This window comes from Phalacrocorax carbo, chromosome 22, assembly GCF_963921805.1.
Source record: "Phalacrocorax carbo chromosome 22, bPhaCar2.1, whole genome shotgun sequence".
Taxonomy (NCBI): Eukaryota; Metazoa; Chordata; class Aves; order Suliformes; family Phalacrocoracidae; genus Phalacrocorax; species Phalacrocorax carbo.
This window is the reverse complement of record NC_087534.1, coordinates 559,971-572,469: the sequence shown is the minus strand read 5'-3', so window position 1 is coordinate 572,469 and position 12,499 is coordinate 559,971. Positions and strand designations below refer to the sequence as shown.

General features: G+C 54.8%; 1 protein-coding gene across 1 annotated transcript; it reads left to right on the top strand.

Moving 5' to 3' along the window:
* The first annotated feature begins 8,788 nt into the window (after window positions 1-8,788).
* Window positions 8,789-11,848, top strand: MANEAL (mannosidase endo-alpha like). The gene is given in 6 exon segments (XM_064471596.1): window positions 8,789-8,833; window positions 9,494-9,558; window positions 10,030-10,129; window positions 10,532-10,612; window positions 11,055-11,098; window positions 11,100-11,848. Coding segments are annotated over 6 exon segments (918 nt in total). The 3' UTR covers window positions 11,683-11,848.
* The last annotated feature ends 651 nt before the right edge of the window (window positions 11,849-12,499 follow it).

The following is a 12,499-nucleotide window of genomic DNA, read 5'->3' as shown; positions in this document are numbered from 1 at the left end:
AGTAGGAAGAATATGAACTTGTATTATTTTTTCCATCAATGTTATCTTCCTCTCAGTTTTGTGCTAAGTAAAGAAGCTGCCCGATACACACCTTCTGCAAATTAAATTTGAATTGAGTCTGACGGCACAACAGGGATCCAGATTACAAAGAGATGTGCTAGCCTAATTGGAATCATTTCTAAGAGGTTATTCGCGGAAGCGTTAACCATGGAAGGCACAAGTGGAGCCACAAGCGGACTCTGCACCGAACGCTCATCCCGGCCGAGCTGCCCAGCACCGCCGGCATCACCCTCGCGGCGCGGGCAGGAGCAGGGTGGCTGCCCGGCCAGCTGCGGGACCAGCCCGCTCCCGAGACCAGCAGCACCTTGCCAGCAGCATCGCCTCTCAGGAACACACTGGATGCCAATTTTTTACTGACGATTGCAGCCTGCCAGCCAAAACCAGCCTTCCTCAGCCAGGCGCTGCCCGGACACAGCGTGGGCGTACCACAGCCACCAACAGACCCGCAGAGCTCTGGGGGTACGTGGAGCCAGAGCCCACCCGCAGCCCAGCCCAACAGCAGGGCCAGCACAGGCCACCGCTGCAGCAGGGCAGGGGGTGCTCCCAGGACCGACCTCCCCTGCAGACCCCTGGGGCTCCCGGGACCAGCCAGATGCCAGCGGTCCCTGCCCCACCACGGTCCCTGCTCCGACACTTGCCTCCCCAGCAACACGCTGTGCCCCCACCACCACCAGAGAGGGGAAGGGACATCTTGTAACAGGCACAGGATTTCGGCCAGACGTGCTCAGAATAACTAAACCAATTGTCCTGCTCACACTGCAGTGTTTAAAAGATGATCTTTCATGATTAAAACCCCAAATCCCTGTAGACTCACCATTTCTTTTACCTTCAGACACCTGGAGGCAGGGAAGGGCTCTCTCCACACCTTGGGAAGCTTGTCAGAGTCTGAAGGGTATTTAAAGGACATGACTATACACCATGGGGAAAAACCTGAAAATTATCTTTTGATGGTCAGCTACGCAGAAACCAGCGGGGACCAGGCTGCCTGTCCCAGGGCTCCTGGCTCAGAACTGCTGCTTGACACGGCTCGTCAAAGTCACGCTGGAGCAGAGCGGCTGCAGAATTAATATGGGAGCAGGATGAATTAATTACTATCTCCAGCTGCATTTCTAGTGGGGATGATTTCAGGTGCAATGGTTTGAATGACACTGTTTCAAAGAAGTGTCTCCCATTCTCCCGATTAATTTAAGGTTAACAAAATTTGTTTCTCACCAGGAGACAGCTCATCAGCTCAGCCCACAGTAATGACAGCTCCACAAGCTCCTGCATGTCCCTGAGAAGCAGGAGACACTTTGGGCTTTGTCCCCAAGAAGCAGCAGGGTCGAGTTGTGCCGTACCCCCCCTTTTCTCGCAGAGCCCCCCACGGGAGCTCCGGCAGCCCTGGCACCGTCGCTCCCGGTCTGTCCCGTTGCCCCGTGCGTGGCTGCTGGCCACCGCATCATCCCAAACACAGTTTGCCTCCCCTGAAGGGCTCCGGGTCCTGGGCAAGGTGGGGAGAGGCTAGTCCCTCTAGGGCAGAGACTCCCACAATGCTGGTCCCTCTCGGTGGGCCAGCGTGTCCTGTGCGGGGGAGCACCGCTGCATTTGATGTTTCACTCCCACCTCCAGAAGCCGTGGCCTCAGCACTCCGGCTGCCTGCGCTCGGCGCGAGCCGTCCCACCCCACTGGTGCCACGGCCCCGCAGCCCGGCCGGCCCCGCCAGCGCCGCTCCACGCAGGAACGGCCGCTCTCGGCACGCGGCCGGGCCAGCCCCGACGGCCGCCGCGGGACCGGGGCACGCGCGCCGCGGGACCTCGCAGCACACGACGCGCGGGCAGCCCACGTCGCACTGCGATGGCTCGCGACGGGCAGCGGGTGGCCCGCGTCGGGCAGCAAGCTCCCGCAGGCCCGGGAGCTCCCGCTTCACCAGAAATCTCGTCAAAACAAGCGGTGGCTAACGGCGGCTTGCGTCACGGCGCAACGAAGTAATTGCACTTGACAGAGCTGCAGCCAGCCCACTTCCCAGCTACTTGTGGGCAGAGTTAATGGAGAGCATCGCCACGGACCAGGGGAGAGCGGGCTCATGAATAAAAATTGATAGCTTCATTGCAAAGAGGGGCCTGATCCAGTGCTTTCCCTGTCCCAGAGACCCCCAGGCCCCGGGGACGAGAGTGGTCCCCGGGGAGCCCCCAGGCCACAGTGTGGCTTTCTGGCGGGGCAGCTCCTGGCACGGCACAGGCAGCACCAGCTCCTGGGAACCAGCACATGGCTCCAAGCGTAACTGCAACCTCTGTCTCCTCAGCAGCAGTAAGTGAATTAGCAGAATCAGCCAGCATTAATTATGCAGAGAATCATTTGCTGGTGAAATTAAAAAAAAAAAAAACAACAGGATCTAATTTAATCAAAATATAATTAAATGAATAGTTAATTTAACAATTCCGCAGTGAAAACCCCTTGACCTCTGGAGATATCCTCCCTGCAAGCACGGGCTGTTCATCGCTCCAGCACTCGCCTCTGGCAGCGGTGGCAGCCCACGGCACGTCTCCACCTCGACCTGCGCTGCCCAGAACCCTCTCCCCAGGACTCACCCTGCAGCCGCCTCCAAGGTGGCAAGACCAGGAAGGGTAAATTACGGCCTTTTTGGAACAGGGACAGAAAGGGAGAAGAGATGGGCAAACATGGATCACATTACCTTTAAGCCCCGGAAAAATTCTGGTCCCGATAAATTTTTTTTTAAAGAACTGGAAAATAGGAAGAACATGAGCAGCGGCCAGGTGGAATTTCCTGCAGAAAAGGGAGCCGAGCGCAAATCTGACAAATGTGTCTGGAGTGACTTGGGAGAAGGGATGCTGTCTGGGGAAGCGGACTCTCCAGATGGCCTCAAGGTCCCTTCTGTCTCCATTGTCTATGCTTCTACAGAATAATTCCTTAAATCAGCATCCTGTGGAAATTTGCTAGGCATCCTGCCAACTCTGGAGCTGGAAGAAGGGCTGGAGGACAGTATAAATGGATATGCACGCACAGTGTGCAAATGGAAACTGTTTTTTTGCAGTAGGCCCCTTATAATCTCTGGAGATAAATTCAAAGGAGCATTTTACATCAGCCTCCTCTTGAGACAGCGAAGCCCTGGCTCAGAGATACAAGGTGTGTGTAAGAGGCAGAACAGCCCTAGCCGAGAACTGGCTGTCTCATGGATGCCCCTTCCCACGCGCTGTTTCACAGCCCTCTCCTGTTACAGGCAGACTCATTCCTGCAGCAAAAACGAGAACTGCAGCTCAGCATCCCCCTCTACGTACAAAAATGGCCTAGATGGACAAGATCACCTCTCCTGGCTATAACCACAGTGAGTGAAAAATCCTCGCTCTGAGCTCCAAGCATCTGGCAAGGCGGACTGTGCTCCATCTGGAAGCATTTCCCCATGCACTGGACTATCTCCTAGTCAAGGCATTATAAGAAAATAAATCAGAAGATTAACATAAACATTGTTTGAAAGATTTAATCAGCTACAAATTGCAATGTTCTGTTTCCAGCTTAATTAGCCCAAGCCTGGTTTTCTTTGCTCTGTATTGTGAAGAAGAGTGAGGACATTTAGAAGCAACATCGCAGATCTCCATTTGCAGCGGTGGAGGAAAACTTCTCCCTGGCTGGGACTAGCAGATGCCTCCGATAGCAGGATCTCTGGGGGAGGCTGCTTTCTGCAGCAAGAATGGTGCCCTGGTGGCGTCCTGTGCCACTCTGCAATGAGGAGAATGCTCCAGCCTTGCAGGCACATTGCTGCTGCACCCACCAAAGCAGGAATTAGCTGCTTTGCCTTCAACAACATCACTGGCATGAGAGGCAAAGAGCCCTTGGACACGGAGGTGGTGTTTGTGAGAGTCTCCCCAGGGACAGCACTTCACCCCTACACAGGTATGGGGCAGTTTTGGAAAGAATTCCTGACTGCCCCATCAAAGACGTGACTTGAGGCGTATCTGCACCCGGCAGACCATGCCTGCACTTCACATGTACAAACCACACGAAGCCATGCACGGTCACTCAGACCTGCAGAGCTCAAGGAAGGACAAGGAATAAATCTAGTGTCAATTATAGCTAGAGATGGCAAAAATATGTAAAAAACATTAAACCAATTAAATACATTATCTGAAGCACCTTACTGTAACAAAAGTTATTCCTGGGCTGCTCTAATTTGTGTCCTGCTTCCTACAGTTCTCCAAACAATAACCAGAAGTCCACAATAAAGGGTGGTCCCACTAGGGCAGGTGTGAAAAGTTCTCAGCACAACCACCTCTGCCATGTAACAGCTGCACAAAATAAAAAAAAAGGGTATTAAAAGCACAGGCTTTTAGCCACCAACTGCAGCAGCAAGAATGACACCGTGGACACTGGGAAGCACTCAATAAACATCAGTAGATAAGATCACGGTGAGAAGCAAGAGTTACCCAGCAACTGCCCGACATCAGACAGACCCGATTACTCAGCCAAGGCTTCCAAACACAAACCCCTGACAGCATTTTTCCCCAATGGCTTCAACAGGGATGGAAAGGGTCAGACACTTAGCAGCTTCACCTCTGATACCAACACAGACTAAGCCTGCCTGGTCTGTTGTTGCTCATTTGAATCATTGCTCTATGAGTTTGAACTGGCTCTGCTAATGAGGTTCTAAAGATGCATTTTTATTTGGAGGGCAAGCGCTAATTAAAATGCAAGCCATGTATTGCCTGCTCTCAGTGCTCATGCCAATGTGATTTCAACAAGGGTTGCAAACACAAGAGTCACCCTGATCTGTACCGCTCCTGTGAATTGGCTCATGAAAGTGTTTATAGTTCCACCTACAAGATCTAAAAAGGCATCTCTCTCCACTCCAGCAGAAGCTATTTGTCCAATCAGCACGTCCTAACTGGCGATGAGTGTGTTTTCACAATGCGTCTCAGCAGAGAGCTTGCAGCGTCCCAGGCGCTCACCGCTGCTGCCGGTGCCGATGCCGCGTCCCCCCGCCCGCTGCACACACAGTTCCTGGCACTGAGTCTTTGCACAAAGTCACTCAGCGCAGCAGCAGGGTCCCCATTTCGGAAAGTACCAAGAACACCTGAACAAGCAACAAAGCCTGGATTTGCCCTGCGCTGGTGCATTCCAGAGGTGCTGACAGCGCCCAGATGCTGACACAAAAGCTGGTCACTTTAGCTGGTGCCGAATATGTCACCCTGACAGCTACAGCGGCCTGCAGACACCCAGAAGCCAGAGGAAAGAAGTAATTTATAGGGCTTGCGTTTCCTGCAAGGGAACAAAGGCACCAGCCACTTCACCCATGCGGCTCATCCTCTGGATGCTGGTGGCACAAACAGAGCTGTCACTTGCAGGGCCACTGGACGCCAGCAGCGTGGAACGAGCCAGAAGCAGCGGCACCAGCTGAGATGCTGATACGTTTCCCCAGTTTTCTGCCCACCAAGGCTGTTCACAAAGGCCACGCCAGGCTGTGGCAGAGAGACAAGGCTTCCGCAAGGCAGACCACGAGGCCAGCCCCTTTCAAGCAAGGATGCTCTGCCTCAGGACTTTGCCTCACCTTCTCAAAGACCATCGCCCCCTGCCCAGCTATGGCAAAACAGCCCTTCCTAGCCGTGAGGGCATCACCTCCATCTGCACACTTTGAAGTCCCCAAGGGGAGGGACGAGCTCCCGCAGCAGAGACCCCGCCGCCGGGGAAGCGGCTCCCGGGAGGCCCCTGCAGCTGCACCCCTCACCCGGCGTCCCTGCGGCTCGGCTGCCTCCACCCACGCAGGGCAGAGCCGCGCACCCATGCTGCGGCTGTGCTAGCGCAGGGGTCAGGAGCGCAGCTGCACCCCGATTATTGATGGTGCAAGATTAGCTTGCCTGAACAGGGAAATACATCACCGGAAAAATAGGAAACATTTGGAAAGTGGATGGCGGGCACGAGAGTGATGAATGAGTGCTGGAGGAGCCTGGCAAAGATCAATGAATAGCCGAGGAGCTAAGAAATGACACGGGGCAGGGGGAGCAAGCTCACCATGCAAATGCAGAGGGAGCAGAATCAGCAGGGAAATTGCTCACTATAGCGAAACATTGCAGCGAGCCCCCAAACAGCCTTTGCATCCCCACCACAGCTGCGGGGGAAGCCAGGCATCGGGGCAGCTCGTTCTGGCGCTGTTCGAATAGGGCTCTGTGCGAACCGGGGGCTGCGGAGAGCAGACCGCCGCACTCACTGCGTGCCAGGGCCCAAGGAGGGACCTCCTGTGCCCCTCTCTGTCCCCTCCACCAAGTCGTGCCCCCTGCTCAGAGCAGTGCCTATCAGCACCGCAGGGACAGTCGCGGAGGGGAGAGGGTCCTGCCCAGGCAGACAATAGGGAAGCGATCCCTCTTGTATTTCCCTCAGTCCCTCTACCCTGCAGGATATCTGATTTGGAAAGACAAGGTAAGAGCAAAGGCTCAGAGAAGGGGAAGCACCCAGAGACCCCTCACGCACGCTCTCTGCAGATGACAGTCACTCACCCAGCCTGGTGCTTCTGGGCTTTTACAGCAGAAGCTCCACAGCCAGGCAATTTCTGTGAAGACATTATTCTGGGGTCAGCTCTGTGTGTATTACAGTCCATTAGCACCAACTGAGACAGCTGCTCCTGAGCAGTGAAGATACATAACCACCCCGTGGCACTCAGATACCGGGGAAAATCACCCAGCGCGTGCTCTGCAAGGACCAGGCACAGGCAGAACCTCACGGCGTCCTGCCCTCCCGCAGCCCAGCCGCCACCTGCGCCACGCCGAGCCCGCGGCGGCAGAGCCCCGGCGCAGCACTCGCTTATTAATGCTTTTGAGCAACGGCACACGCCATCAGCCGGTGCGGCCACCGGCTCCGAGGCTCCCTGCGGTGGCCTAGCACTATCTAGTGGTGGGACACACGGCTCCGGCAGCTCGGCCACTGCGGAACCAAAAGGCCCAAAGGTCCAGCTTGGCTCACGGGGCTGCTCAGAGAACAAGCCTGCATGGACGGAGGCGTCGGGGAAGCCAGCGGGAGAGGCGTTTAGCACAAGCGTCACCTCCAGCGAGGCAGCAGGGAGAAGTGCCTTCTGGGAACTCGTGTTTCTGCCCCTTCTGCACTACAGGGTGGTTGAGTCAGGTGGGCTCAGGGATGGGACTCCAGTAACAACTGATCCTTGTGACACTGCTGGAGCACAAATCACACAGGCAGCGTGGAGACGCAGGCTGAGCCACATCACTGTTTTACCCGGTTAGACGTGGCTGTTAGACCTTAAATCCCAACTCATACACCACATGTCCCTGCTCGTTGCTTCCAGATAATTTTTATTTGGGTGGTTCTGTCCTGCCTTCAGCTCCTTCACCTGCCAGTTCATAAATTAAATTTAAAAGACAGTTTCTAGAGGCATTGAACTCACAGAGGGAGAAGAGTGACAGCAAATTCACTGGTCTGCAGATTTCTGTCCAGTACCCTTGTCCTTGGCGCCAGATGCAGAAAGAGAAAGCTCTGCCCACCTCCCTGGAGCATCCGCCCTCCGCAGCCTGACCTCTCCAAGTAGCCTGAAGGTAGCTGCTTGAAAGAAAATGACAGCAGCTACTTGTGGGATGATGGGCTGAAGAGAGCAATTTAAAACCGTCCATCAAAAAGCAGTCATGTTTAGCCCCACTGCCTCCTGCCCGCAGCTGGGTCTCGGTGGCTCTAGTGTGCCCAGGCGCAAGGGTCTGCCAAGCGCGAGGTCACAAACAGCAGCGTCCTTTGCATAAGCGAATGAAAGAAATGACTCAGAAAAGACTACGAACCCAGCACCGCTAGCTGCCTGAGCTTGCTGGCTCAGCACAACGCTCGCTGCACCCAGAACTGGCAGCCGCGAAATTAGATGAAAAAGCATCCTCACCTCCAGCAGACGACAGCAAGCGAGAGGCAAAGAGGGGAACGAAGCTCACCCAGTCCCTGAAGAGGCCCAAGCGTATGTGAACTGATGGATAAACACACAGGAGCGTCAGCCCCAAGCATGAATCAGGCCTCCAAAATCATCACTGGTCTTGAAGAGATTTGAAAAAATAGATGGGGGGAGCAGGAGAGGCTTTTCTTTGCCTTATACTCTCTGAAGCACTGAAGTACACTTGCACCACGGTTTCTGATCTCCCCCTGCAATCAGGTCCAGCAGCTTCCTTAGGAAGGTAAAGCTGCATTTGTGTTCTGACCAAATAGATCCAAAAACTGGAGAGGTAAGAGTTGGATGCCTCCCTCCGCTCCTTTGAGTACAGCATTTGTACAGTGTGTATACACAGAGATGAAGTGTTCCTACAGCAAGTCCCATGCGTGCAGAGTTCAGGCTCCAGCAGCACTTGTGCCCTACGCCGGGATGAGGCAGGGCAAAGATGAGGTTCCCCGTTTTACAAGTAACTGCTCACCTGGGCAGGGGGATGTTCCTTGCTCCTCATGCAAAGCTGGCTCTGTGCTGCTGGTAGCATGCACATATGGTAAAGCATGAAATACAGCTGGGACTAGGACTTGAAATAGCTGCCTGAGGCTGCTCCCCCCAGGAAGAGAGGAGCGGGCGTCAGCCCCAGAGCACAGCTTGTGTACAAGCAACAGGGAGAAGTTTGCCAAATCTCTTTGGCAAACGCAGGTGGCACTGGTTACAGGGATTTTAGAGGCCAAAGCATACCCAAGGCAATACAGCGGCACACAGGATCACTCCAGGCACTTTCCTTGCCGCACCAGCCAGATCGGGGACACTCTCCCAACACCCCTTTCCACGATGCCCTACCAGAACCATGGCTGCCAACCTGGCACCCAGCCCGCAGTTAGTTCCTGCACATATCTAACCCAGCCAAAACCCTCAGGAAACTCTGAAAGGCAAACTTCTAGCTGTTTCTACAGCTCGGTGACGCTTACCCACGCTCCTCCCGCAGACCATGACTCTGCACGGGTGGCTGTCGTGAGGAAATGCTGCCAGAAGGCTCCAGCGCGGTGGGGCGGCAGGAGCTTCAGCCAAGTGAAATAATGGAAGCCCCAGAGCTGCTGGGGCGCCTAGGAAGCCTGTTTCTGATTTGCAAGCCATTTGCTCCCTCGACAGGTTCATCTCGCTACTGGGTTTCCATTTAGCAGGAGTTTTATCGTCTGTAACATTTCTGCATAACAGATTCACCCAATTAAAATGTTATTTCCTTTAAGGGCTCCGATAGTCACATTCCAGCGTTTACTGGAGCGTGTTTTCGTTTCCTTGGGTAAGTTCAGTCCTTCATCAACCACCCGTTTCACAGGCCAGGAGCCAAGGGCAGGCAGCAGCCCCTGCCCTTCCCCATCACCAGGGGTCCCTGCCCACTCCCCACCACCCATCCAGCAGGGCTGCGGCTGCTCCTGCGAGGGGCATCCTCAATCCAGCAGGGCATCAGTGCCCCCAGCGCCCCCCACATGGAGGGACCCACTGGGGGTGTGCCCCACTCCTGCTGCCCCCCCCCAGCCTTCCCTCCCACATCTGCACGCCTTCCTCTGCGCCTGGTACGGCAGCCCGCGCTTCAGGGCCTGGTACCGGCACTGGGACCCCTGTACTCGGACGGCCTCCCCCCGCACCGGCTCCAGCTTCTACCCCGCACTCGGCCCCCGCAGCTCCTGTGACCCCACCACACCAGACAAGCCCACGGGCCAGCGCCACGCCAATGGCCCCGAGCCCCCGGAGCCCCCACACACACCGACCCCGGGGGCACACAGTGAAGTACCGGGGCCACAACCCAAGGGGCTGCCATCGCTCCCCCCTCTGCCACGCTGCAAAGCCCTGGTGCCCCCCAGCACCCCACTCCACCGCTGGCACCCGAGGCTGCCCCAGAGCCAGCAGCCGGGAGCGCTGATCACAGGCTCTCGTAATCGCAGCTGGAGCACCGCAGGCCTTCTAGAGGGTTAGAATGACGAGAAGCGTGTGCTGCACGGCTGATGGACAGGAAGAGGAGAAGTTTAGGAGCAGAACACGCTTGACCGAGACCTGCTCGGTTACACGCTGAGGGTCCTGTCCTGGTGCCCACCTGGCCTAGCAGACGGCCACGGGGAGCCAGCCAGCCTCATGCCCTCCGCACCGGACGCTGCGCACAGATACGCCATAAAGGTAAGGCTCTTGTCTGCTGCTGGAGGTGATTAAATTCACTGTTCAACTCCAGCACGAAGCCACTGCTGCGCTTGGGCAGAGGCCCTGCTCCTCTGCCTCAGCGACTGCGTTGAAAGACAATGGGAACAATTTTCGAATAGCTAAATATAGGGCTTTCCCTCTTCTTAATAACTGAGACTTTCAGTTTACTTTTTACTAGCATTAGGGAAAACTAGTGAAAGCCCTGACTTCACCAAGTAGACTGCTGTATTCCGCACGTGGCGCAAAGGGATGCTCCCAGTCTGCCCACGGCGGGTGATGGAAGGGCCTTTAGAGCGGCCCTAGGGTCCTCTGGCAGGTCGGGGTGCAGAGAAAGCAATACCACTGGGATGAAAACAACCACCTCTGTGGTCTCTTTTGAAGGTTGCCTTTCACATCCAGCCATTCAAAGGGTGCGATGACCACACTGTGCATGAGAATATCAAATACATCACGGGCAAGTAGGTTTTCATGCAGGCTAAATCCAGCTGCGTTGTGTTGCGTTAGCACAAACAACGTGCGGATCTTTGAATTAAATGCATCAGAATAGTATCCAAAGATCGGCGCGCAGGGGAGGGAGCTGCCTAGGGCGAGCCAACTGGGCAATACTGGGCAGGGGTCATAATCAAATCCCACTTTCTCCAGCACTCAATACCTTCCCTTCAGAACCCAAAATCGCTTTCTTCTGCTCTGGTTTCTAAGCTTATCGCCCGTCAGCTGGCACCTCTACCATTTCTTTCAAAAAGGAAAGGAGCAGGCACCGGCGCTGCCATGAAGACAGAGATAAAGGTTTTGGGAAAGGAGGCCCCTACAGCCCACTGTCTCACACCACCCTTGCCGTACAATGGAAACACCTGCTGGGGGGTTATCACCCCAGCCTCTGAAAAAGCTTTGTGCTCTCCCCTAGATACAGTCACATGCAGCTCTCTGTAAGTACAAGACCAGCACTGGCAAGTTTCCCACTGTTTTATAGCTATAATTCCTACTTGACACTGGCTAAATCCTGGGCCAACCTTCCCATGCCATCAGGCTCCCACTCTCTCCGCAGCACCGCGTACGACGCTGTGTTCGTAGCGCTGCTGGCGGAGGAGAGACACAAGCACAATACCCTCTCCGCAGGGTACGATGGCATGTACACGTACTATGCATCCAACGGTTTCTCTTTTGGCTCATCCCACCAGAACTGGAAAGCAATCGAAACTTTCTGCGACTCCAACAACCCAATGTTCATCCCTAGCGCTGGCCCACACTACATCGACACCTGGAGCATTCGCCCCTGGAACAACCCAACACGCGGAACAGTCAACGGGAAGTACTACGAAACGGCTCTGCAGGCTGCTCTCATGGTCAGGCCGGAGATCGTCTCCATCGCATCCTTCAGCGAATGGCACGAAGGCACCCAGATCGAGAAAGCTGTACCCGAGAAGACGCCGACACACCTTTATCCGGAGGACTTTCTTCATCAGCCGAGCATGAGCCTGGAGCTGACTCGCAGGTGGGCAGAACGTTTCAGCAAAGAGCAGCCCCTGATATGACTTCAGAATTTGCCCTACTTGGAAAAACACCCTGCTGACAAAGCTGCGGCACAGAGAAGTGCTTCAGAAAAGCAGCACTTGAGATACAGCCACAGAACCGTCAGCCTAACCAGGCCACTGAACACGAGCAGCCATCTGCAAGTATCCCAAGTTATCCTCAATTTATAAGTTAATCCTTAAGTAATTATCCTGGCATAAGCCCCAGCTATGGGCTCACAGGAGGAAATGCAACGGGGAGCAGGAAATCCGCAAGCAGCAGCCAGATCCAATTTTCTGCAGATTAGTACAGATGACCCTTTCAGAGCTCCTCCAGAGCTCACGAGGGGTGCTGGCCTGGGGGGCGAAGATCTGTTTTTTCTTACCGTGTTCTGTGATGTTCGGTGTGGCCAGCTGGGTTCCAGCATGCGTTTCACACCCTTGGCCCGCTGCCTGTGGCGATCACATACCCCTCCCTCCGCCAGCAACTCTCAGAGCGTTTCTCTATCAGCTTACTGTACAGAGGAGTAAATATTCCTCCAAATAGTCCACTGTAGGTGAAACTAAGCCATGCCGTTACACACCCTCCGCTTTATCCAGCCTCTCCTGTACCAGGGAGCTCTGCGGTGGGCATTGTCACTGTGGTCCACTGTATCCAAATAACTAAAGATAATTAGGGCTGGGCCACTAGACACCACTTACTGCTACTGGTGCATGTGCCGGAAGCCAAGCAAATGCAATGATCTATACTAAAAGCTCTTAACTGACTGTTTAGTGTTCCATGTTTTGAAAATTTAGATCTGAAGTTGCTTTATCCCCTTTAGAACCAAGGAGAAAAAAT